This window comes from Daphnia carinata, chromosome 3 (genome assembly GCF_022539665.2).
Source record: "Daphnia carinata strain CSIRO-1 chromosome 3, CSIRO_AGI_Dcar_HiC_V3, whole genome shotgun sequence".
NCBI classification, from domain to species: Eukaryota; Metazoa; Arthropoda; class Branchiopoda; order Diplostraca; family Daphniidae; genus Daphnia; species Daphnia carinata.
Window position 1 is genome coordinate 7335509 of NC_081333.1, and position 24817 is coordinate 7360325.

A 24817-nucleotide genomic window follows, 5' to 3' on the forward strand; every position below is an offset into this window, starting at 1 on the left:
AAGCCCCGTACTCTTCGACAGGAGCGCGTAAATGTGTTAATAGATTGTATTAGAAATTCCAAGAAAGAAATCTTTTAAATCGTACTTTGTGAGAGAGAAGGTGATAATTGATTCGCAAGTCATGCACTCGACCAACAATTCATTTTAATATAAAGCCAATCTGTGAATGTATAACCGAATTTTCACGCCAAAGGATAAATCTAACCATGAATCAAGCAACACCTAAGCCACATTCCCTAATTCGAAGATTGTCAAAAATCCTTATTAAACTAGACTGATAGTTCGTGTTCACACCCGTTAGTAATTTTAGACTGAAGTACGCGTAAATATGAAAGATATTAAGAATTGCCCATCGACAGTTCTCACTTGTTTTCTGATTTGTAAAAGCCACTCTTCTGTACGATTAACTGTACAGATCTTCAGGAGTGATCATAATCCTTTACATTCAATGAGCTACTCTTCAGATTAAAAGTAAAACATTTGCGCATTATGTAAAGCTTCTCATCGAGCAAATTTTTTTCCCAAGAGGGTAGGCTAGCTGCAATCTGTACTAATCAAAATTTTCACGCATGTCTCTGAAACATAAATTAGCCGGATAAATAAATGATAGAGAACGTGATGTCCAAAACCCCAAAGAAAATCTTAAAAGTTTCAATCCTTCTGAAGGTTACCATATGTTGTAAAGAGTTCTATTAGCCATCAGGTCGTTGTTGGCTTGAATGTTTCTTTCCGTTCCGATTACTGGAGTCGTTCGGTAGCAATTCGGCCTCTACGTTAGAAGCTTCCATCTTGAGCTCGGCTGTGCGGCGAAATCCCATAATTTGCATATGAGCGTCAGGTCCTATGCCTACAATCTGTCGTAAAATGTGTTAGATGTGGGTCAGATGTTTTAAAACATATCAACAGTATGGCGTCATGTTTATACCCTTGTACAAAGAACGAGACAGGAACAGGAGAACACGAAGAGAACACCTGGAACGGCTGCCGAGAGCGCAAAATCGAAAATGACTTTGTTGCGATTGAACTTGGTGATCACAGAGTCGTTTTTATCAGGTGCGTAGTAGCAAGGAAAACGCGCTGGAGATCGTAAGTCTCTTCCGTCTCGTCCGTGGATGGCGAAAAATTCACGACACTCGTCACGGAGTGTATTGACACAAAACTTGAAGAGGCAGAATGGTTTTTCATTTTCAAGTAAAAGTTTATTATTAGATGCTTTACCTCCAGATTGACAAGAAGCTTACTCCGGTTATAAATGACCAATTCATTTTCGAGCGGCACTTGACGATTTGTTTGTGGAGTCGATGGCAATCTTCGGTTTATTATAGAATTTTGATAAGCAGACATCAGAGTGGGTAAACTGAAATTGTCCTTTAGATAATTTGCCTGGACGAGAGAGGCATTGACACAGTCAACTGCTAGCAGTTGTCCGTCTGGAGAACCGTTACCAACGTGCGTGCAGCTGACCATAAGAATTTCCTCTGGATCTAACACCGGATTCCAAATTACTTCGCCACTGGGCCGATCTGAAACCAAACCATGACATCCGGCCATTACCAAGCGGTCATTGTTGAAGAGAATGACGTTGCGTATCTGCGATCCTTGAGGATCGTGGACTGTCATATCACTGCAACGGCGATCGCACGAGTAAGGCTTCAGAATTTCCATACAGTAACTTGCGGTGCAACTGTAAAAGAATATATAATAGCATAAGAGTTAGTTATTCTAAATAACAGCCAGGAGTTGTAAAAACATACGTATAAAATCCGTCCAACGCTTGGCAGTTAATCCGTTGTTTCAAACTTATTTGATGGCCAAGATTAGTGAACTTATTGCATGTCATGGCAGAGGTCACGTTGACGCAAACTCCGTTAGTGCAGTTGAACAGACCTGCGAGGAAGAGCGGAGTTTAGTTGCGACTTTTGGAGCATCTGAACTTTGGTGACGTAGAAACCCAAGAAAATTCGCAGTAACCGAAAGAAAATGGAACAAACATGGCCCAGGTGCGTTACCTAAGAGATTTTCGCATTGATCTTTTCGACAGAGATGTCGATGAGATGGAATTAAATCATCGGTAGCACATGATTGTTCGACCCGATCCTGACACTGATCGAAACTGAGCTCGGATCCATTCTGCCGGACAGAGACCCAAATTTGCATGCACAGACCGGATGATTTGGTCAGGCACCATTCGAAACAAGATAACCATGTGCAATTTTCCACCGAATCATCAGCCAGAGTTGTTGTGCATATTACCTGCGTGTAAAAGTAAATATTAATGAAAAGCATTTCTTAATCATGAAACTTAGAAGAATATTTACCGGATACTCTTCATATGTTGAGGCGATGGCTTTGATGGACGGGACATAGGAAGCAACAGTCAAATAAACGATAGACACAGCACTTAAAACGGCGATCAACTGGCATATAAAAATTAAACCACAAATTCGACTCTCCTCGGGGTATTCGGGTTTCTTCACGGGCTTCTTAGCCATCGTTTAGATACCAGCAGTCTACAATCAAGTGTAAAGAATCAAAAATGGACAAATGTTGAGCAAACTGCCGGCGCAGAAAAATCAACGGCTTCAATCCAATTTGCCATTCAGTTTTTTTTTGTGTGTGTGTTTTGTTTGCTGATGGGTTTCTAATTTTGTTGAGGCCTAATCTAAGCTAACAATTTAAACCAAAGTAGAACTCTGCTCTGTAGAGTCTTGCTTTTTGTAAACTTACTTGCTTGTATTCTTGGGTGCATTCGGCCGACGATTGCGCTTCCAGCAGTGCGCAGTTCAATATCCGGAACGACGGAATCACGCCAGCCTCTCGACTCCTCCCTTTTATGCCCTCCGATACGTAGGATGACCTCAAATTGTACTCTTAGTTCTACTCTATTTAAGTAGGAAATGACGTTGCTTGAACGAATATTTTATTAAGGACTAAAATTTATGGGGTGAAATTGAAGAGAGCTCAGAACTTACGATTTTGAGGAGAGTTGTACGACGAGTTGGAACCATGTTGGGTCCCGTTTTATCGGTTTGATACCAATGTGTGGTTGGAACGATCAAACTCGTACCGCTTCGCTCTTCACTTGACGTTATGTCAGTAGTATCCTAGACATCCAGACACGAAGTTCGTTTCTAGTTCTAAAACAGTCTGCAGTGCGACATTATCCACGGTTGATTTTTTCACGTTACAGCTAAGCCAAACCTTAGTTTTCAACACCGCATTGTTTGTGGTAACTCGTAGTTTAGGCAAGGACTCGCTTCTTTGCCACACTATTTCCCAAAAGCCCGAGACGAAAATCGATTCCAGCGTTGATTAAAGTACTGAAAAAATACGGTGTTATTCTTGCAGGGTAGTTAATTTTGAGGTTATTTCATCTAACTTTGTTTAATCAACAGCAACAAGAGCAACGTTCGGTTGTTTCGGTAAGTTACGTTCATATAAGTCTTTTAGATAGCATACCCTTGTATTATTTGGACTGAAGCTGATGGAAAGCTTCAGACCAAAAAGATCGCTCACCTGTAGTGTGGTTTTCATTAATTGTATCTCATTATTAGATTTGCTTCTTGGCAGGTAAACCTGATGGGTTTTTCCTGCCTGGGTGTGTCCTCATCAGCACCATGGCTTCTGAAATCGAAGAGCACAAGGCGACATTAAGGGAGAATGTTCTCTTCTACATGACGGCCTTCTTCTGCTTGGTAGCCACTTTCAGCCTTTTCATTTTCCTGTTTCTGGTACCGTTCTTCATCGAGCCGGCTCTGGCGACGATCTACATGGAGTTCGATCCAGAACCGGTCATTTGTGAAACTACAGAGGCCAGTTTCCACCGAGGACTGTCCAACTGCCAGTGGAGCTCGTGCCGTGAAGGCTGCACCAAAGAGGTGTACGAATGCTGGCACATACGAGTGCGGTATCGCAGCCGCGTGCCAGTTGGTAAAGCCGATGCTCGCTCCGTTCGTGACCGCATCATTCAACACAAGTCGTCCTTAACGTATTCGCCGCTGAACGAGCAGATAAGTGTAAAGAACAGCATCTACGGCAACCAGAAGGGACAGAGCTATCCAGTGTCACCCAATAGCGGATTTGGGATGGCTGTGTCATCCGTAAACAGTTACGATGATCGGATTCAATCAGTTCTACCGGAAGAAGATGATGCTGAAAAGGATGGCGAGTATGCCTTGGCCGACGAAGGTGGCGAAGGGATGCACGTCCACGAAGCTCGATTGCAGCCGAACGTGAAAGGCTGCGGTTATCCTCCAGATGTGGAGTGCAACAACACTTTCGCTTCTGCTTATGGCGTCGTAGGCGCCAACTTTTCTTGTTACTACTCGCTAATCGATCCTACGATGGCCATCACTCAACTCAACATAGAGAAAATTCGCGCCGAACTCATTTATTGCCTTACGATCCCGATTATTTTGTTCGTCATTTCCGTCGTCTATCTCTTCTATGCCTATTTTAAGCTCTACGCTGAACCCAATGCCGATGGAGCAGTAGCCACACCGAGGGGTCCATCATTGGATTTCGATACAGTGGAAGGTAAAGTGGAAGGAGTGGTTGTTAGACAGCCGATGAGCTCTCCTGTTAACACCGGAGGCAAGTATGGAATTCTTTACCAGTTCCCATCGCCGGATAGCACCCGGATCATCCGGCGAGCTAAGAGTGGTGGAGCTATTACATTCGCCGCCGCAAGCAAACCTACAGAGAAAGTATCAAAAGAAATGGAAATAGTTTTTTCAGGAACGAAAAACTCGACAGGCAACTCGGCAGCTCACAGCAGAGGAATGAGAATATCCAAATCAATGGGGTAAAATTTTATTGATTTTCACTTATTTTTTTTTATTTTCTTCTTTTCTTTTGTACTTCCGTTGTTCTTGTTGGCTTGACTCCACGTATGTTGTGCGATTCGGAGCTTTCCCGTTCTGGGAAGATATTGATTATATAACTCTATAAGTCGTACAACCATAATTTTAATTTCAGCCTCGTTACGATCGTAAATTTCATTCTTAAGGCATGATTGGAGTGGCACTTGTCAGGCAATCTGGCTGTTTACCTGGATCCTACTTAATTTTTTTTTCTTTTAAAACACTGCGATGACAGCACTCTCACGAGTGACTTTGCTGGTCATTCTTGAACACACTGGCAGCTCTCTATATATTCTTTATACATTGGCAAATTATATTGAAGCACTTTTGCTTTGTAAGGTAATTGTGCTTTAGTGATATAAGGAATAGGATGTTTGCTTATTTTAAACACTCTCCATGACAAACAGTTTAACTTTACGCCAACCGCCCATAACAATTCATAAGCAAAGCTGGAAAGTTCTAGAAGCATTAGGAAATTACATGTTGCTTTCTGTTTCTTTTACGATTATTAGGATTTGCCCTAAAAAGTCAAAGAACATGTTAAAATGAATGATAAAATCTTATATTGACGAACAAATGCGTTTTTATTTAAACACGCATCTGCCTTTTAAGAATGGAATATGGTCGTACGTTAAGCGGCATATTTTCCAAGCATAATTCTATAGGTTTTTAGATTCTAGGTTCGTTACACTTTCGTGTGGTTTATTTGTTTTTGCTATCGATTCACTTGTTTTGTGCGTAACAAACTTACCAATACTACTAGTAAAAGTTACATCTCATGAAAACAAGTTGACTATAGTACAGCAATTTATTTATATACGTGTGTGATTTATTGACGAATCTGACGGCGCAGGCCGCGACTTGGTGAGGGCTCTTTTGCTACCGTCCCGAAAAGTCCTGGTAGTTTCACGCACATTTCCTCGACGATGTCTTCGGCACCTTGCTCTTCGTCTTCGTCGCCTACTACGTCCTTATCCTCCCAATCTGATTTTTCCTCGCCGTCTCACCTGCCGGCTTCTTTGTACAGCGAATCATCTGGTTGCAACACAAATGCTGACCTCAGCGTTACTTCAACGGCCGCTGAAACATTTTCAAACGACAATGAGCTTGAATATTATTCGCCAAATCCAAACCCCACAAACCAATACACTAAGAATCATTCAACATTATCGGGAAGTTCGGGACGTCAACGCCGTAGGCTTCGGGAGTGCATCCCCCTCATCTCTAAGAACCACTGACGAGCCATGTTTCACAATAATCCTTGAATCTGGTGATTTTTGGGGCATCTTCAAACAAATTCTTCAAGTGATCACATTCTATCTGACACCATACTGATTAGGAAGAAAGGTCTCCATCTTGTTCGCTTCGTCCTTTTTCAAGTAATTAAAGGCCATCGTCGTGATACCCGTATAGTAGTCGATTAGAGATAGGATCGAGTTTTCGTGGCAGTTGGCATGATTGACTAATAAATATTTGAGCATAAGTGCCTGGTACTAGTATTCTATATCTGTCCGTAAAACACTATAAAGCTGCCTAAAGCAATATGTCGTCCCAGTATTCTTGATGGATGACATCTCTACGATTTACCCGTATACAAGAACGGAATGATCAAAAGGGATTTATTTGCAATCGAAATAGTGCAGCCATGGTTATGGTGTCCATGGTTTAACCCCACTGGTTTCTAGGGAGACCATTTTGCTGATTTTAAAAAATGTCACTAAGTTTATCCCTTTGCTTATTTACCTTCTGTGTAGTTTTCCGCTTGTTCTTTAAACTAATTAAGCAAGAAATTGCTGGCTTTCAATTCCACGCATGCTTCAAAACGTACATACGTCATGGCATGCAATTTTGAATGATTATCTAGTTGGAATGGTAGAAAACAGAATACGATGTTCTGTGCCTTCTAAACTAATGTTAGTTGTTTACGTAACAGTGTGTGGGTGTGTTGCATCTTTTTCTATTCAGAAAATCCACTCGTAACCTTACTTAGCTTGTATTTCAATTTAGTGATTCGAGAAGGCTAGTTTCATCTGCGTTATTGAGCCCCAACAAAGCTATCTGCCCGAAAACAAGTACCGTCTTCACAGAGCGTTCCAAGGAATGGCAAACGTCATCACTTGGAATCCGTACCAACGTCTCCCAGCAACCTGTTAACAGCAGCGCCTCACCTTCAGAGGAAGAAGTTACCCTACCTGTGTAAAAACACTGGCACATGAAAAGCTGCCCGTTACCTATTCTATCTTGGCATCATGTTTGTAACATTAACATTTTTTAAACACCCAATTCAAATGTTTTCCCTTCAAATTCCGTATAATGTGACTTTTATTTATTCCATCCCAAATTTGTCCTTTTGAAATTCCTTTTTGCTGATACCTTTGTATTCACTATTGTCTCGCGCTCCTATTAGACTACTGCAATTTTCCAAACATTTATATGAAAATGTTTTTTGCGCTGAAACGCATCTCAAACGGGTTACGGAAGTGGGCTATTCACTAAACATTTTTCTTCCGTTTTGCCATTCAAGCTTACGCAACCTTCCTTTGATGTCATTTTCCGGGAAGTGCATAACGAGAGTGCCGTGTTAACAAGATGGTGTCTACACTTTTTACAGCGCTTCTTTAACTAAACTAATATCTGCTGATCAAATGAAATGAGTTGCTGACTAAAGTGTAACCTGGTCTTAATAGCGCTAGTTTCATGCCGTACTACAATAATACGAATATTATGTATCATTTCAAAACCTTTTCCATAGTGTTGTTAAGCTGGTAGCTATACCAGTTGTGATTATGTAAGAAAGTTTCATACATATTCCATTAAGCACGTGAAACAGTGAACGTAGCTTACGTCGTTCAATCGGCTGGGCGTCTATCGTATGAACCACAATTTTGACTATACGTTTTTATTTCAAGCCATTCAAAATTCCATGCATTTTGCTGCCAATAATTATTTTCTGGAGCATACAGTACATTTACAAGCTTCAGCAGTGTTCTTTCTTCTTTAACCGTTTTTCACACGATTTTCAATATTTGATATCTCCTTGATTATGTTACTTCGAGCTTGTGCATCGTAACGGCTCCGGAATTCTTCAGTGGCGTATATGTTAGGTATTTGAAGAAAGGATCTCAACACCTGCGATCAACATAAAATTAGAGATAAAATTACCTTCTACACACCCGAAATTCCATATTTTTAAGCACACTGGAGTAACGTCCATTTCCTTAGTGCTTAATAAAATTATTTCTTCCATAAATGCAAAGCTATTGCTCATACCTTTAGCCGCAATTCAAAGTAGTCATCGTCAGAGGTGCATCCATATTCATTTCTCATCATGGCCAAGGTGTCGGCATATTCGCTCGAAGAACTACCTAACGTGGCCATCTCGATGTCTAGGAAGTAGTGTACGTCACTCGTGCCTGTCGCATTAGGCGTTAAATGAACAGGAGTTGAGTTTATAAGTGCAGCTTCTATTAATTTTCTTAAGTCACTGACTAATTCAGGAACCTGAAACGAGAAAAGGGCGTAAATGTAGAACGGTCTGTCATGGAGCATTGACAACTAGAATACAAACTACCGCGTGCTCTGCATCCATTATGAATTCTTCGAGGGTTGCCAGAGTAAGTTCCTCTGATATACCAGGAAGGCGTGGGTCGTAATGCAAGCTTAAATAGTACAAGTAAAAACAGATTCAATCCAGACGAAAATTAGATTAATTCTCATGAACTCGTAAAGAGTTATCCGTGCAAGAAATGGTATGCCACTTGATGTATTTAATATATTTATGATGAACTTACTGCTGAAGAAACATGGCTAAAGCTACAGCAGTTGGATTAGAAAGCCGGTGAAGGATTTCGTCAAACAATACGAAACGCTTCTCTAAGTTTTCCAGGTTGTAATAGTGCCTCCGCCCTTCGTCGCCAGTGAGCGCTAGACAAATCCGATTCCACCATTTTTCTCTCACGCTCGGTGAAGATATCAATTTTTCTGTCAGCTGGTTCCATCGGTTCTCCATTTTTTTTTTCTCAATTGTCACAAATTCACGTTTTTCAAAAAGCCTATTGAAGACCACCAAGTAAATTTTGTTTGTACAGGGGATGGTCAGAGAGAAAAGCAATGTTTGGAAGACACTCAACTCTGCACCTTCCTCTCAGCATTACAAGCCGATAAAATATTGTGCGGCGGCGCAGAACTTCCCGTGTCTAATCGATATTTTAGAGCCGGATAATTTTTTATAATGTAAGTTCACAAGCTTGTGCGAGGATAAACAGAATCAATAGCCGGGGAAACAGCAACATTTTTATTTCGTTTATTTGAAAATGGGCTAAATTAATGAAAAAACTAATGGTAGCTTTGAAATCAGCGTTAAATTTTTAGTATAATCTGTAATTTTTAATGAATTCTAAGAGGTTTACCTTTTTGCAGATTTTGACGAAAGTGGAAAGGGTATTGCCTTCCCACTTTTTCATTCTTAGCTAAATTGTAGATATCGCTTAATGCGCGTGATTTCCATTCAAAATAAAGCGAAGTTCATAAAAAACTATTTAGTTTTTCGCTTGGGACAATAGTTCTTGAAATAAATGCAAAAAACCGTTAAAACAATGATAATGGCGCGCCAGCAGCCCTTTAGTTCCGTCCATTTCAAAATCTGTCTCATTTATTCAAAAATAAGATAACTATCAAGGACACTAATATTTTATTTAAAAGCTTCGTTCTGTTTAGGTTTTGTGTAACTGAATTCCAAATAAAACTATTAACACCAATTTTTTCTCTGAAATCTGGGTTTTGAAAATAAACCCGACAAAATAATCCCGACAAAATTAGCCCGACTTTTTCATAAAAACGTCTTATCAAACTACTAGTGAAAAAAAAACTAATGATTGCTTTGAAATCAGTGTTTAATTCTGAGTATAGTGTTCGTTTTTTATCGACTTCAAAGAGATTTGCATTTTTGTAGATTTTGACGAAATTGGAAAGGGTATAGCCTTCCTACTTTTGTCAAAATCGGCCAAAACCGACATTTCTTGGAATTAAATGAAACTCACACAGTATAATGAACATTGAACGCTGATTTCAGTTCAGCTATTGGTTTTCCCTTTAAATGAACCGTTTAAAAAATACACCGAATATTTGTGCTGCAGCGCGTTAGCGCTCCAAAACAGTTGAATGGTGCGTTGATTTGAATAACTAAAAAACTATGTAACTTAGATTAAAATAAAGATTATTTTCTTCAGCCTTAGTCAATTTCGAACCTAATTCATGCATAATTTGCCATAGTTAAGATAATTTAAAGAAGATAATTGTAATCAAACACGCTTTTCTCAACGCCAATCTACTTTAACTTGAATAATTCGAAAACTATGTAACCTAGATTTTAAAAAAGGTTGTTTTCTTCATCCTTAATTGATTCCAAACCTAATTCATGCATAATGTGACATAGTTAAGTTAATATAAAGAAGTTAATTGAAATCAAACACGGTTTTCTTTAAAGCAAATCTACTTTAACTTGAATAATTGAAAAACTATGTAAGTTAGATTAAAATAAATGTTATTTTCTTCATTATTAATTAATTTTTAACATAATTCATGCATAATTTGCCATAGTTAAGATAATTTAAAGAAGTTAATTGGAATTAAACACGCTTTTCTTTAGAGAAAATCTTCTTTAGCTTGAATAACTCGAAAACTATGGAACCTAGATTTTTTTTAATGTTGTTTTCTTCATCCTTGATTGATTCCAAACATAATTCATGCATAATTTGCCATAGTTAAGTTAATTTAAAAAAGTTAATAGAAATCAAACGCACTTTTCTTTTTAAAAAATCTACTTTAACTTGAATAACACAAAAACTATGTAATGTAGATTAAAATAAATGTTATTTTCATCATCCTTAATTAATTTCGAACATAATCACGCATAGTTATTACATAATTTGTCATAGTTAATTTAATTTAAAGAAGTTAATTGAAATCAAACGCGCTTTTCTTTAGAGAAAATCTACTTTAACTTGAATAACTCAAAAATTATGTAATTTAGATTAAAATAAATGTTATTTTCTTCATCCTTAATTAATGTCGAACATAATTCATGCATAATTTACCATAGTTAAGTTAATTTAAAGAAGTTAATTGAAATCAAACGCGCATTTCTTTAAAAAAATCTACTTTAACTTGAATAACTAAAAAACTATGTAATTCAGATTAAAATAAATGTTATTTTCTTCATCCTTATCTTAATTAACGTCGAACATAATTCATACATAATTTACCATAGTTAAGTTAATTTAAAGAAGTTAATTGAAATCAAACGCGCTTTTATTTAGAGAAAATCTACTTAAGGTTATTTTCTTCATCCTTAATTAATTTCAAACATAATTCACGCATAACGTGCCATAGTTTATATAATTTAATGAAAATAATTGAAAGCAAACGCGCTTTCAATCGGAAATTTGTGTTACATAGCGCTAGCGCTGTAGCGTACTGGATAGATATAGATATCGCTTATTGTGCGTGATTTCCATTCGAAATTAAGCGAAATTCACAAAAAACTCATTAATTTTTCGCTTGGGAAAATAGTTCTTGAAATAAACGCAGAAAACCGATAAACAATGATGATGGCGCGCCAGTAGCCCTTTAGTTACATCCATTTCAAAATCGATCTATTTATTCAAAAATAAGATAACTATCAAGGAAACTAATATTTTATTTAAAACCTTCGTTCAATTCGGTTTACGTGTAATCAAATTCCAAATAAAAATATTAACACTAATTTTTTTCTCTTAAATATGGGTTTTGGAAATAAGCCCGACAAAATAAGCCCGACTTTTTTTCATAAAAACTTTTTATCAAACTACTAATAAAAAAACTAATGATTGCTTTGAAATCAGTGTTTAATTCTGAGTATATTGGGCGTTTTTTTATCGAATTCAAAGAGATTTTCACTTTTGTAGATTTTGACGAAAGTGGGAAGGGTATAGCCTTCCCACTTTTTCAATTTTGGCTAAATTTTAAATATTGCTTAATATACATGATTTTGATTCAAAATTAAGCGAAGTTCGCTAAAAATGGATTTATTTTTGACTTGGAATTATAATTCTTTAAATAAATTCAGAAGATCGATGAACATTGATGATGTCGCGCCAGCCACCAGCAGCAGTTCCGTCTTACGTCACGAAATTTTACCTCGTCTTTACTTTAAGGGCAAAGTTGGTGCCTTCGCGCTTTTTCATTTTTGGTTTAATTCTAGATATTGCTTTTAATACGTGTTTTCGATTCAAAATTAAACGAAATTCACGAAAAATTTTTATTTTTGTGCTCACAGTTTTTATAATGAATGTTGAAAACTGATGAACAATATGGAGCGCCATATACATATTATTCAGATTTAACATTTGACGGATCACGAAAATAGATTCATCCTTTTTACCTGAGATTCACGGTTTTTCAGCTGTTTGAATTAACAAACATTTGCCTATTTTTGACTAAATACAACATTGTTCTAAATATATTGCTTAGATTCAAAATTGAACGACATTCACGAAAGATTGTTTTTGCGTTGGACTTAGGTAGATTTTGAAGTGGATTTTTGAACTTTCATTCTTATTATCATATTGATCGGGAACTCTACAAAATCGACTATGAACTCATTTCTTGAATTGGATAATTGTTGATGTATTCGACACACAACAAGAAATTTTGTAAACAGATCTCAGAATGAATTTTTCTTAAATGATAAAATGCTTAATGACATAAGTATGTTAGCGCAGTAACTTTGTCCGCTAAAAATTACGATCGGTAGTATTTTATTTTCGATACTGTACAACGTTGACAACAAGAGCACAAAACGCTTTGCATCGAAAAGAAAGATTTAAATATTAACATAAGTTACAAATGTAAACGAACGGGAAAAGCAACAACGTCATATTTTTGTAACTCATTTCGTTTTGAAAGGGAACCCCCTTCGGTGGAGGAAGAGGCGTGGGGGTTGTAAGGCACGTGCGTGCGTTATACACACGGATCAACATTAGGATTCAAAGCATTTCCTCTGAGAGAATAAAGAAAAGAAGCATGTAAACAAGTCAGTGGCAATTTAAAAAGGAAACGAAACTTAAAATTACGTCACGATCTAAATTCCGAATTTATATACAAAATTTTGGTGAGCACGAATTGTTACGCTGAAACTAGTTTGGGGCTGGGGGGGGGGGGAGGAAACATAACAATGTTTGGCGCGTTGTTCACTTAAAATTAAACATAATCGAAAAATATCTTTTAACGGATACCAGATAGGGAAATCTTATTTTTTTTTTAACATTCGGTTTCGATCGCCATTGATTTCTTTAATGGTCCAGAGATTTACAATTTCGTTAACTCCCTAGCAGAAGAGATTCGCTTATTGAAAAGAAAACAAAAGAAAACAAAAGAAAATGTCACAACCCCTTTCACACGCAGGCCCAAATGTGACCGGAATGATTCCACTCAATCAGGGCTTCTGATTCTGCCGTTTAAACCTCAACCCCCAACTCCAAGTCGTAATCAAATTCCATTTTACGGTTTACATTTTCGGCAGTTGGCTCGGGCATTGGGTGGGTTTCTTGAGCAGTTTGGACTTTAGAAGAGACTGGTCGGGGCTTGAGTAATTCCGCATGTCTACTATCAACGATGGGAGCCTGTTGCTGCAGCTTTTGTAGCTCGGCTAAGGTCAATCTTCGTGAATGAACATCTCCAGTTAAATGCTGCAATCGCTGAAGTTCGGCAAGCGTCAAATTCCTGACTTCATGACTCCTAAGCTGCGCTAATCTCTGCTCCGCGATTTGAGCACTAGTTAGACGAGGTTTTTGCCCGTCCTCTGCCGATTCGTTTTTTTGGCAATAGGAATCTCCAGTAGCTTTGAGGTCATCTTGGATTTTTGCATTTGTCAGATATGATTCTTCATCATCGTCGATGGGATGTGTAAGAAACGAAAACGAGGAATTGGGCTTGGTAAAGAAAGCCATTTTTTCTCTGGAAATGTGCAGAGTGATACGTTAGAAATGATTCTTGCGATTATCCGTTATTAATTACTTACTTAAACGATATGATATCCATTTGACCTTTTCCGGCCTTGCTCTTTCTTAGTCTGTAGATTTCTCGCGAGGTTCTTCGCACCAGCTTCTCTAATTTACGTTCTTCAACAGTTTTTTCTTCTTTTCTCTTCTCCGCCTAACGGAAATATAAACAATTAGCAAAAGGACTAAGGAAACCCTGTTCTAATAGATATATGCATACATGCTCCAGTAACGCTTGAAGACGGTCGTCTTCTGACAACCATGCAGGTAAATCTTGATTACCAAGGTACCGGGCCTCTTCTAGTCGTCGCTTCAACTCCCGAAGTTTGGATAATTCTTCTTGCAGTTCCTGTAAACGCTTATTTTGAGCTAACAAGTCCAGTTCCAAATCCACTGATGTTCTCGGTGGTAAAGGAGCTGGATGGCGTGATTTTCGGTGCCTGGAACCTTTGCTAGAGGCGTCAGTTGTAACTGCGATTTCTTTTATAGGAACGGCTTCTCCAAAAGAACTCAGTGCAGCAGCACTTGCGGCCAAAGAGCTTGCTCGCCAGCGAAGAGATCTCCTTTCGACCGAGTTCCGTTGGAAAGGTCCTCGACGATACAGAGGCATTGAGCTATCACTATCGCTGCGGTTCAATCGGCAAATATACTCGGCACGGCTAGCAGCGGCGCTCGGCGAGAAAGTTTGTGAGCGCTTGACTAAAATGGCTCGATGATGAATTCCATCTACTCCAAACGGCCTACGCAATACACCTCGATCAGGTTGAAATACGCATTCCGTGTTGGTACCTTTGTTGGCCACCTGGAACATGAGCGCAACTTAGCTTTCCATCTTTAATAAGGTATCAGAAAAAAATTCTAACCACCTGAACAGGTTCTACGGCATACACTCGTTCTTCTTCTTCTTCTTCTTCTTCTCCCTCTTCGTCTTCTTCTTCAATATCATGTACAGCCTGCTCCAGTGCTTGGTCGACGAGGTTTTCCTGGCTGACACTTTTTCCTCCTTCAGTTGCTTCTTCGTCTGTTGCACTATTTTCATCATCACTGTTTTCTTCATCTTCACTATCAGTTCCTTGTTCAACTATTTCCAGTTCAGACATTGGACCACCTATTAGAAGTAGTTAACTATTTAGCGGAATGTAAAGGCATCTTCATGTATTCGTGTCCTTACGTTGATTTCGAGTTAATGTTGAAGGCTGCGACGAGACGATTGTTGACTCATCACTACTTTCTTCCTTAAGCCCCGTCCCTGTTTCACTAGCTGCGCCAGACAGGGGATGGCTGTTAGAGGAGAGGCATCTAAGTGCCAATATATTATACCACTTGACGGAATTGGTATCGGGTCTAAAATCAGCCAGGGATACTTGGGCCCATCCCTACGAAAAGAGCTGTAAGTTTGTGATAGTTATTTAGCTATAAATTTTCACTCACCAAACACTCTTCATGGGAATCAGACGTGGCAGGCCGTGAGTACACGGAAATTTGCAACGTTTTGGTGTCAAGTTTCGTAGAAGCTACAGACAGGCGGAAGCTTTCGTCAAATACAGCTTGTGACAAATCAGTGATAGACCTTGTGCAACAGGACAATGCTGCTTCAACCGGGCAAGGGAGCAACGTAACCTTGATACATCTAAACCGTAAAATAACGGTAAAACATTAAGACTTATTTCCATAATTAATGAAAAAAAAAGCTTACACTTTGTGACCATTTTCAATTAGAAGAGCAGCTAAATTTCTCGCTCTTTCAATAGTAACATGCAGAAATTCATCTGCAAACGCGTATCTAGATATAACAAGGGACCAAATTTTAATCAAATTGAAGTTGATCGGTGAAAAAGTCTCTGTACCTAAGACCAACTTTTACTTGAGCGGTTTCAAGGTGAGAGAGATTCGAAGACGAAGTTCTTCTGGACGAAGCGTCGAAAACTCCACTATCTCCCGTCACCGACTCACAACTGGCCGAAGCTGAAACGGTTCCGCAGTCCGTACCTTCACTGCCAGACATATTCACAAGTCCTTGAGCTTCCGGAATCGGCGACAGACCGCTTAAAACACCAGACTCATTCGACCGTTCCGAAGGTAATCGGTGTTTAAAAGCTGGGCCGTTGAACAGCAAATCAGATGAATTTGGTTCGTAACTAACTGCGCTCCCTTAAACATTACAAAATAGTTTTACTCGTTGGAAGTGAATATTAATATTGAAGAATGATAAAGTTACCTGTTTGGTCGAAATTAATACAACTTAGTAAATTAGGCGGTGCAACCAGGTTAGCATAAATAGCTTCCTGTTCTGACGTTTGCATGGAAACAGAGTTGGAGCTAATATTATTGTTTTCGCGATTGGCAAGAAGGCGTTCCACGCGGCGATGTAAATCAGCCATGTTAACAACTGGTGTGCCAGACAATCCGCTATCTCCAGGCGTATTAACATGACCGGGCAAGGCCGCATTAGCCATCGCAGAGTATTGCGGGGGTCCGTATATGTCAGTGAAGGATAAAACAGATGACAGGGAGCCCTAGAAATAAAAAAAAAGCAATGATTAGATAAGATCTAGTTAGAAGTTTAATATCATAAGTACTTTAGAAGATGCGTGGCTCCTCGAAGAAGTCGAGAGGGATCCTAAACTGGAACTACTAGACATGCTCAACGTGCTGGCGGACAAAGAACGCAACTGTCCTTCCAAGAGTGCTACGTTGCGCAAAGCTAGCCTCATCGACTGTAAAAGGATTTGTTTTTCTTCGTGGAGTTTAAGCCGGTCGGCAATGGTGCGATTGGAAGCTTCCAATGCTTGGCTGAGGTCTTTCTCGAGTCTCTGTATCTTGGTCCGAACAGACTCCATCTCAGTTTTGGAGCGTGACCTTGGTGCGATGCTGCGCAACTCACGCAGCAATTGTTCCTTCTCTTGAATGAGGAGTAGTCGGTCTTTATCTGATTCACTCTGACCGGGAGCAATTCTATCTTCGAGTTCAGCCATTTTCTGCTGAAGGTATTGCAAGTGTTTTCTTGCTTCATCGTATTGCAGTCGTGTTCGGGCCATTTCAGCCAAACGTGTTCCAATTGGAGCCGATTCTCCTGTAAAATAGGGGATGAGGTGAAATGATTTTGGTGATATTTTTTACTTCTCCCTACCTGATAAATCTGTTTGAGAAGCCGTGCTAAATTTTTCCTGTGGTAGCGATAAGGTTGATAAATCTGGTGACATATCGTTGTTCAGCGGCTTCAATCGGGTTAAGTCATCGCGTAACCGAGACAAGGATGCCATTAATTCTGCCTTTTCTTTCTCACCGCTTGATAACGAGTGTTGAATGTTCCGTAGCTCAGTCATAATAGCCTGAGCTTCTTGCAACGTGTAACCACAAGGCAGACTTGACAATTTGGTCTCCGCTCTGATGTTAACATTTAAATAAAATAAAATAAAAATGTAAATAAAAATAAAAATCAATAAATAACAAAATACAATATTAAATTTAATTAATTTAGAACTGGTGTTTCAATTGACAAACAACAGGGCAAAATGTTTCTCTTTCAATAATTTTACTTACTGTGCGAGCATGTCGATACCACGTTGCTGATAAGCGAATTCTGCTCTGGCAACATCTAAATCTCGACGTAACCGGGCCACTCTATTTTTAGCCAAAGCCACATCGGCTTTTAATAAATCGGGATCAAACTTTGTGCTCGATCCACTGCTAGTTGAATTTACTGTGAAAAATAAATGTATATTAGTTTACTTAAGTACCGCAAAAAAAAAAATGGACAATAAAACAAAATAAAACGAAACTTTCTAGCAGCCAGCTGTTTCGTCTTTGGAAAAAAATTACTTACAAGACGTTCGCGAAGCATCGAGTCCCGTATAGGCATGGCGTAATAAATGAAATTCATCTTGTGCAATAGTTAATCTCTGCTGTTTAATATCCAAGATTTCTTTCTTGGCTTCTAGGTCTTCTTTGGCAGTTTGAAGATATTCTTTCAGCATGGCTTCTTGTATAGATCTCCATTCTAATCGAGGATCTTCTAACTGATTGGTCTCTGAATAGGGAATAAAAGATTACTGCACTAGATGTTCTTTTCAACTATGCCAATAGTGTTACTTACGGGTTATATGGTTGGTATAGAATGGTCCAACTTGAGAATCATAGGCTTCTTCCCAACCCAAAGGTAATTCATTTCCAACACAGTCTGCAAATGTTTGTGGCTTTACCAACCTGAATGAACCAAAATAAGAAAACAAAAACAAGAAATGCAGACAAAAAATTATTACGAATGAATGTTTGGCAATAAACGCAACAAAATTTATAATCAAATTTCAAAATCCGAAAGCCTTCTTGTAATTGAATTGGTAAAAATTATATATGTTCTAATTTGAGTCAACTTAACTCAAATTTCACGAAAGTCATTAGGATTATTAGTGAGTTTATGTAAATTTATAACAGTGTACTATATTTTTTCGACAAAACAAAGGATGCAATAGCGTAGCTCAGAAATAAATCTATGATATGTGTCAAAGTCAGTATTAGGAAAGAAGCAATCAAACCACATGAAATGCTGTGCATGGGTTGACAGCCATATTAGCATTCCAAAATCGACAACAGGTCTCACCATCATTTGATGGATGTGAACAAGTAGTACAATTGTTATTATAAAGTGTTCAAATGTTAACAAACCTGTCTCGAGGATCGACCCAAGTTGTTTTCTTGCTGTTGTGATCAATAAAATACACTTTGCCATCGTAATCTCGACCAAGCTCCCATCCTTGAGGCAAAGGGATCTCACCATTACGCTTGGACATGTCGATGGCAATATTTCCCACAAAAGTACAACAAAGAACAGAATAAAACTCATTCACTAATACATTCACAGTAAATTCGACGCTGTTTTTGCACTGAAATGTCGAACGTTAAAGCGGATTTCGGAGCTTGAGTCAAGACGTCGACGAGAGTTTCATTGTAGATAGCAGCGCCATTTTATTTTGTGACGTCATTGGAATGCGACCCATTATCATAACACAACATTTTTCTTCGGGGTTTTTAAGTTCGCGTTACACAGAATTTGCAATAAAATCCAATAAGTAATCACCGTGACTCAATGATATGCTATTGGAGAACAATTTTCACAACACTTTTGGGGCAAAAGATGAACCTGACATTTGAAATTTCTAAGTTATGCCAGAACACCAATTCAGATGGGACTGTGCGCATTCCTTGCTGGGAAAATTCTTTTCCTTCGAGTCCCCAAGGAGGTATATACAAGGGGCCTTGTAACCCTGGAACTCGACAATTTTGAAGCCCAATAGTTCCCTCCTCCTACGGAAAAGCAGATGTCGTTGTTCTCAGCAATAAAAAGTATTTGGAAACGCAGAATTTTTTGCAATAATAACGCGCCCGTCGCCAAATGTGAACTAAAATTTCAGTATTCAAATGATGTATGCCTTTGAAAATTAGAGCTCTTTGTTCCCTCTATCAGATGTAACTTTTGCCGCGTCAAACGTAAATTTTTTTTTTTTTATACAAGTGGTGATAGCCCAATTAATTTCTGCTTAAAAATCAAATATTGGTGACGATAATTTTTCCTCGAGAAAAAATTTTGCATAGAGTTTACGGCAACAGGCCACTTAGTGAACAAGCTTTATGATCTTTTATGGAAACATTGTCAATGGCAAGACGCAAGAGCATTGCTCAATAGAGGCTCATACAGGAATGTAAAGAATGTACATAACGAACTTTTTTTTCTCATTATAACTACAATAACGAAATGTTTTCAGCAAACGACTTCCCTCGTCAACGACAGGAAAACCTGGCGGCTTGTAGTAGCAGAAAACACTTTAGTACTGTGTAAGAGAATATTGTGCTGGCAAATATCTGTAAGCATTTTTTGCAACATCATCGAAACGGAAATCATTTGAGATAACAAATTAGTTTCGCGAAAGTAATGGTCTTCTGCACGTACAGTATGTTGACGCTTTATCGAACTCATTCGTAGTCTTGAAGTCAAGGAACAAGGTGTGACTTTTGAAAGCTTACCAAAGGAAAACTGTTATATATTATGTTATACTTCTATATCTTCGTTAGATGTCAGAGACCAGTTTCTCTTTGAAAGAACTTCACGCTTACGGGGTAAAACAAATTAAGGAAACAGCTGAAATATCTTTTAAATTTTAATAGTGGCATTTTACATTTGTAAGAGCAATGTGCACAAGGCTAGATTTTGTGCGTTGTATTCCATAAAACACACGCGATGTTAAAAAGAAGGCTGAGCTGGTAACTAAAAAGCTACCAGGCATTTTTTAATCGACGTCGGAGTCGCAACCTGATAATCTACCTTTCCAAAAGTAAGTTGGAAAATGAGGGCCATTGAGCAGCTCTTGAGAAGAAAAAAAAAAGAATGGCAACAGTGGTGTAAACAGGTCGCTTTATGGACAAGGCCGCATCTCTGCGACGAGAAGAGCCAAATTCGCTAGTCATCCATCAAGTCCGAAAGGACCACGTAGCGGCAAGACAAGCAAGCTGTAAAGCGATTAGTAGTTTACCTTATTCTCTGAACTTCTCGCATTCTTTTATTCTGAAAACTGTTCGATGTTTGTTCATTTAGTAAGAGCAACTTGCTGTAGGCAGCTAAACTTAGCCATTTACGAGTTTTAATGTGGTAGACAGACAACAATATTTAACTATTGCCTAAAAAAACATTTATAGTTCGAAAAATAACCGCTACGTGACTCTACCTCCCTATCTTAAAATCAGTGTGATGGTTGGCATCGCGCGTGAAAAAAAAAATGCTGGCAACAGCTATGAATCCCAGCTGTCGTTATCAAACATTCGTATAAGGGATCCGGCCTGATTTACAAAGTAGGCCTTGTCTTTTTACCAGAAGTACTGTAATCTTGCACACGGTCGCTCTGCTTCGATTGCTCGTAAGTGATTTTAAAATAGCTTTACCGAATTTTTATTTTTCAAAATGCCCTTAGTAAATTTTCTGTACCTTAGCAGTTACATTTCTACTGCCCCCTATAACCTAAAATTCTTTATTTAAAAGGCTGCAAATCAGGAAAAAAAATCACCATGGCGGACAACGCGCTGTACGATATTCTCGGTGTTCCCACCAAAGCCACCGATACCGAATTGAAAAAGGTATATTACTCATTGTAATCAGGAAAATCCCATTTAGTGTATGGAAATTTAAAAATATGTATTTGCACTTGAAATCGTCGCCGTATTGATTTTCAGGGTCATGTCTTGGTATGTCCAAGAACAATGGCCACTTACCTAGTGCCTTTGCAAGCACAGCTGATTCATGGTAACCCCTTATCTTATCACTTAACAGGCCTACAGAAAGCTAGCAAAAGAGTTTCACCCAGACAAGAATCCTGAGGCAGGAGAGAAATTCAAAGAGATCTCATTTGCCTATGAAGTACTCTCTGATCCCAAGAAGAGGGAAATTTATGACAGACATGGACTGAAAGGATTACAAGAAGGAGTTCACGAACATGGTGGTTTTGGAGCAGATGACATTTTATCCCATTTCTTTGGTGGAGGTTTGTTTGGAGGCATGGGTGGTGGTGGACGAAGAAAGACACGTCAGAGAGGTGAAGACACTGTTCACCCTCTAAAGTAAGACTTATCAGTCAAATATTTTATGACTATTTAACATCCTTTATTTTTTAGGGTCACTTTGGAAGATTTGTATAATGGGAAGACTTCCAAGCTCCAGTTGAGCAAAAATGTTATTTGTTCTGTTTGTAGTGGGTATGTAAAGTTATGTAATTGTAAAAAAAAAAAAAAAAAAAAAAAAAAAAAAAAAAAAATTGTCAATACCTGTTTCTGTAGGCAAGGTGGGAAACCTGGAGCCAATGTTACTTGTTCAACATGCCAAGGTCGTGGAATAAAAATTTCATTAAGACCTCTTGGACCAGGCATGATGCAGCAAATTCAGTCAGTATGTACAACCTGCAATGGAGAAGGTAAACAAAAATTCACTTTATATTTTTTTTTATTTTGTTGTTTTTTTAAAAATAAAATTTAGCAGAAGTATGCTTTTACTATTTATTAATACCATTTCACAGGTGAAATGATAAATGAGAGAGACCGCTGCAAGCCATGCAAAGGTAAAAAAGTGCAAAATGAAACAAAGATTTTGGAAGTTCATGTTGACAAAGGAATGAAAGACGGTCAGAAAATTTTGTTCCGCGGTGAAGGTGACCAACAGGTGTGAATTTTACGCTTTTTTTCTGCAATGGCATATAGCTAATATTCAATATTTATTTACTTGTTTTTTGGTTTAATAGCCGGGAGTTGAAGCTGGCGACGTAGTTATAATTTTACAACAGAAACCTCACGAAAAATTCAAGCGACAGGGTGATGATCTTTTTGTGATGCACACCATAACTTTAACTGAAGCGTTGTGCGGATTCTGTTATGTGCTTAAGGTTTATTGCTGCATCATTTTCCTTACGGTTCTTGTTATTTTAACAATGGCGATTGCCACGTCACTAGCATCTTGACGGCCGCGATCTGGTGATCCGACAAGCACCCGGAAACGTAGTAGAACCAGGAAGTACGAAGATGGTCCCAGGAGAAGGAATGCCTCGCTACCGTAGTCCATTCGAGAAAGGAGAATTATTTATCAAATTTGACGTCCAATTCCCCGCTAGCCACTTTGCTGATGAATCAACAATTATGGTATAGTAGGATCTATGATGGACCAGAGTATTTCATCGCCAAAATATAATAATTTGTAACGTAGGCGATTGAAAAGCTTTTACCCGGACGACCCGCAATCATTCCACCATCTGGGGAGCACGTCGAAGAAGTTGACCTTCATGATTACGATGCCAATGAACGTCGTGATGGAGGCGGTGGGCCTAGCAACGCGTACGATTCGGACGATGAGGAAGGAGGTCAATCAGGACCTGGTGTACAGTGTGCTCATCAATAGAATATGTCAGGGGAAACAAGTCGATCTTGTCCTTCGTTTACGGCTATTCCCTCTCCCCTTATATTACCAAATTTCAAATCCACTTGATTATCTTAAATTGAAAACAATTTCCTCGAATTGAAAGAAAAATTCGCTTGTCGTTCTGAAAACATTTGTTCGTCCAGTGTAGCAGAATTCAACGCAAAGAAGTGGGGGTCTACTGTGCAAGTGTGCAAGCTTACTATCACGTGGTTAGGTGAATTGTACTACCATTTGTGGCACATAGTGAAAGAACAATCAAGATTTGCTGTTTTCCACTTGACATTGTACTCTGGGAGTCTTGGCTGGTGTCCCCCTATTTCGACCGACACCTCTCTGGTAACATGTACACGATAATAAACGTGGTGTCACTGAATTTACTACGATCGTTGAGACATATTACCTTTGTTTATTTTCTTTTTTTTCTGTTTGGGAAACATTACGTAACATAGGGTAAGAATTATGTGTTTTTTTAAAATTCGTTTTATCTAAGTTCTTAATCCCAAAAATTGAAACTAGATGTAGTATTTTCGCAATCGGCCTGTGTTTGAAATTTGAAAATTTGGTCAGATGATGCATAGTTACTTAAAGCACCACAAATATTCGAGTCGATGGTGGACTGTTCTAAAAACGTTGAGTACTGTGCTTCGACACTACCTCATACACGTAGAAGTCATCGTGTTGTCTAAGTGAAACAAACTAAAATCTAATTTACGCCGTGCTCTTTGTATGTATAGTGTCGAAACTAGTAGTAACAAATTGGTGCAAGGCGCTCGGAAAGGATTTGCAAGAATAGCACAAAGATAGGATTTGTGACGAAGTTGCGACTTGAGGAACTCGCGGCTTGGAGGTTTTCAAAAGTAAACCTTGTTGATGGCTGGCAGTTCAGACGCTCAGTTATGCAGCGAACTGGCAAACCAGTCGAAACATGACTGTCACTTGCTTGGATTTTCTATATTGTTCACCCCAATGTTAAATCTTGGGCGGGGCCTTTTGGAAGGACAGACATATGATTCTACGCAGTCTCTTAGTTAGTAACTTCACCGACAAGACGAGTCTTAGATTTAAACAGATGAGATGCAGATGATGGAAGTGACGCCAATGGGTACACCAGTCACAGAACATTCAGTTATTTACATCCACGTGAACCAAAAATGCAAGTGTATGAAACACAAATTTAAGAAAATTATCAACGACAACACAAATTCATACAAAATTTAACACATACAGCAATAGACTTTAACAATGTTAGAGCAAATTGCACGTTTTGTTCTCCTTGAACGGATTTTCGGAAGGGGAGATGCCAGTGACCAAGACGTCAGTCTTTTGATGCTCCTGGCAGTACTTGATTAACCTGCATAAAAAACAAAACAAATAAAGATAATGAGCTTTTTTCTGATTTTTGTTTTACTTATAGCGTCACTACACATCTATTAAAACCTAAATCATATTGAGTATCAGATGACTGTCGTTATGCATATAGCATCAAGTGATTGATATTCAAAAGACCTGCCTACACAGGCAGTTCCTACCCTTTGCAAGCTGAAGTAGTCTTCTGCGAACCATTCAAAGCTTTAAAATTTCGTCATTCGTTTGGCCTGTCTCTCTACTAACTGGGAAATCCTAACACCTTTTTATTGCTTTCGCATAAGCATTCTGTATGTTCGGTGCATATCGAGATCAAACAAGGAAATTAACGAGGATTCAGGAACCATAAGGATATGAAAAAACGGAACGAAATTTAATATATTTTCCACGTTTTTGAATGAGTTTCTTCAGGATATTTTACAAAGAAATGCAACATTAGTAATGGAGAAAAATAGTGCCCTTAAGAGCAGCCGGAAAACAGTAAGAAGCTTTTCTACTATTTCGACAGATGCTTACTTATTTGTTGCAACAAGCACCGGCTTCACAAGAGAACAACAAAGATACCAGTGGGAGGAGATCCCAACCGTATAGCCTGCCTACCA

At 38.6% G+C, this 24817-nt stretch overlaps 5 protein-coding genes across 7 annotated transcripts; 2 read left to right on the forward strand and 3 right to left on the reverse strand.

Moving 5' to 3' along the window:
* Positions 1–32: 32 nt before the first annotated feature.
* LOC130704464 (uncharacterized) lies at positions 33–3086 on the reverse strand. The gene is made up of 8 exons (XM_057525885.2): positions 2973–3086; positions 2728–2882; positions 2319–2667; positions 2010–2253; positions 1755–1887; positions 1219–1684; positions 926–1159; positions 33–854 (listed from the first exon to the last, which is right to left on the reverse strand). Exons 3-8 carry the CDS (start codon positions 2490–2492, stop codon positions 693–695), a joined length of 1413 nt encoding a protein of 470 aa, XP_057381868.1. The 5' UTR covers positions 2493–2667; positions 2728–2882; positions 2973–3086; the 3' UTR covers positions 33–692.
* An 87-nt stretch (positions 3087–3173) lies between these two features.
* Positions 3174–7842, forward strand: LOC130704461 (protein tipE-like). Of its 2 annotated transcripts, XM_057525881.2 has the most exons (3): positions 3174–3422; positions 3555–4804; positions 5716–6103. In XM_057525881.2, exons 2-3 carry the CDS (start codon positions 3618–3620, stop codon positions 6098–6100), a joined length of 1572 nt encoding a protein of 523 aa, XP_057381864.1. In that variant the 5' UTR covers positions 3174–3422; positions 3555–3617; the 3' UTR covers positions 6101–6103. The 2 variants fall into 2 exon arrangements, with proteins under 2 accessions (XP_057381864.1, XP_059350342.1); XM_059494359.1 differs by lacking the exons at positions 3174–3422; positions 5716–6103 and adding an exon at positions 6870–7842 and having other exon boundaries at positions 3459–4804.
* LOC130704470 (uncharacterized) lies at positions 7756–9021 on the reverse strand. Its single transcript, XM_057525892.2, has 4 exons — positions 8654–9021; positions 8434–8521; positions 8133–8363; positions 7756–7991 (listed from the first exon to the last, which is right to left on the reverse strand). The coding sequence occupies exons 1-4, from the start codon at positions 8869–8871 to the stop codon at positions 7860–7862; spliced, it is 669 nt and encodes a 222-aa protein (XP_057381875.1). The 5' UTR covers positions 8872–9021; the 3' UTR covers positions 7756–7859.
* Positions 9022–12836: 3815 nt separating this feature from the next.
* On the reverse strand, positions 12837–19143 carry LOC130704455 (protein kibra-like). Its single transcript, XM_059494354.1, has 15 exons — positions 18566–19143; positions 17997–18106; positions 17727–17930; positions 17444–17603; positions 17031–17287; positions 16480–16973; positions 16119–16416; positions 15748–16051; positions 15597–15683; positions 15332–15530; positions 15072–15276; positions 14767–15008; positions 14121–14702; positions 13921–14054; positions 12837–13856 (listed from the first exon to the last, which is right to left on the reverse strand). Exons 1-15 carry the CDS (start codon positions 18688–18690, stop codon positions 13358–13360), a joined length of 3900 nt encoding a protein of 1299 aa, XP_059350337.1. The 5' UTR covers positions 18691–19143; the 3' UTR covers positions 12837–13357.
* A 1532-nt stretch (positions 19144–20675) lies between these two features.
* LOC130704465 (dnaJ homolog subfamily A member 2-like) lies at positions 20676–23223 on the forward strand. 2 transcript variants are annotated; one of them, XM_057525886.2, is made up of 9 exons: positions 20676–20808; positions 20931–21025; positions 21219–21505; positions 21560–21640; positions 21722–21855; positions 21958–22100; positions 22180–22320; positions 22388–22573; positions 22638–23223. In XM_057525886.2, the coding sequence occupies exons 2-9, from the start codon at positions 20957–20959 to the stop codon at positions 22827–22829; spliced, it is 1233 nt and encodes a 410-aa protein (XP_057381869.1). In that variant the 5' UTR covers positions 20676–20808; positions 20931–20956; the 3' UTR covers positions 22830–23223. The 2 variants fall into 2 exon arrangements, with proteins under 2 accessions (XP_057381869.1, XP_059350276.1); XM_059494293.1 differs by having other exon boundaries at positions 20728–20808; positions 20882–21025.
* The last annotated feature ends 1594 nt before the right edge of the window (positions 23224–24817 follow it).

What these genes read in the sequence shown, in the direction of transcription:
- LOC130704464 (XM_057525885.2), bottom strand. Translation starts at nt 2,492, where the DNA reads ATGGCTAAGAAGCCCGTGAAGAAACCCGAATACCCCGAGGAGAGTCGA. An exon ending in TCAATGCGAAAATCTCTTAG is followed by an intron (nt 1,888 to 2,009) that starts GTAACGCACCTG and finishes TCTTCCTCGCAG; the next exon opens with GTCTGTTCAACTGCACTAAC. An exon ending in AGCTTCTTGTCAATCTGGAG is followed by an intron (nt 1,160 to 1,218) that starts GTAAAGCATCTA and finishes TGCCTCTTCAAG; the next exon opens with TTTTGTGTCAATACACTCCG.
- LOC130704461 (XM_057525881.2), top strand. Translation starts at nt 3,618, where the DNA reads ATGGCTTCTGAAATCGAAGAGCACAAGGCGACATTAAGGGAGAATGTT. An exon ending in AGAATATCCAAATCAATGGG is followed by an intron (nt 4,805 to 5,715) that starts GTAAAATTTTAT and finishes CTGACGGCGCAG; the next exon opens with GCCGCGACTTGGTGAGGGCT.
- LOC130704470 (XM_057525892.2), bottom strand. Translation starts at nt 8,871, where the DNA reads ATGGAGAACCGATGGAACCAGCTGACAGAAAAATTGATATCTTCACCG. An exon ending in TTAGCCATGTTTCTTCAGCA is followed by an intron (nt 8,522 to 8,653) that starts GTAAGTTCATCA and finishes GTACTATTTAAG; the next exon opens with CTTGCATTACGACCCACGCC. An exon ending in ACTTTGAATTGCGGCTAAAG is followed by an intron (nt 7,992 to 8,132) that starts GTATGAGCAATA and finishes TGTTGATCGCAG; the next exon opens with GTGTTGAGATCCTTTCTTCA.
- LOC130704455 (XM_059494354.1), bottom strand. Translation starts at nt 18,690, where the DNA reads ATGTCCAAGCGTAATGGTGAGATCCCTTTGCCTCAAGGATGGGAGCTT. An exon ending in CTATACCAACCATATAACCC is followed by an intron (nt 17,931 to 17,996) that starts GTAAGTAACACT and finishes TTCCCTATTCAG; the next exon opens with AGACCAATCAGTTAGAAGAT. An exon ending in GGAGCCACGCATCTTCTAAA is followed by an intron (nt 16,417 to 16,479) that starts GTACTTATGATA and finishes TTTTATTTCTAG; the next exon opens with GGCTCCCTGTCATCTGTTTT.
- LOC130704465 (XM_057525886.2), top strand. Translation starts at nt 20,957, where the DNA reads ATGGCGGACAACGCGCTGTACGATATTCTCGGTGTTCCCACCAAAGCC. An exon ending in GACACTGTTCACCCTCTAAA is followed by an intron (nt 21,506 to 21,559) that starts GTAAGACTTATC and finishes TTTATTTTTTAG; the next exon opens with GGTCACTTTGGAAGATTTGT. An exon ending in ATTTGTTCTGTTTGTAGTGG is followed by an intron (nt 21,641 to 21,721) that starts GTATGTAAAGTT and finishes CTGTTTCTGTAG; the next exon opens with GCAAGGTGGGAAACCTGGAG.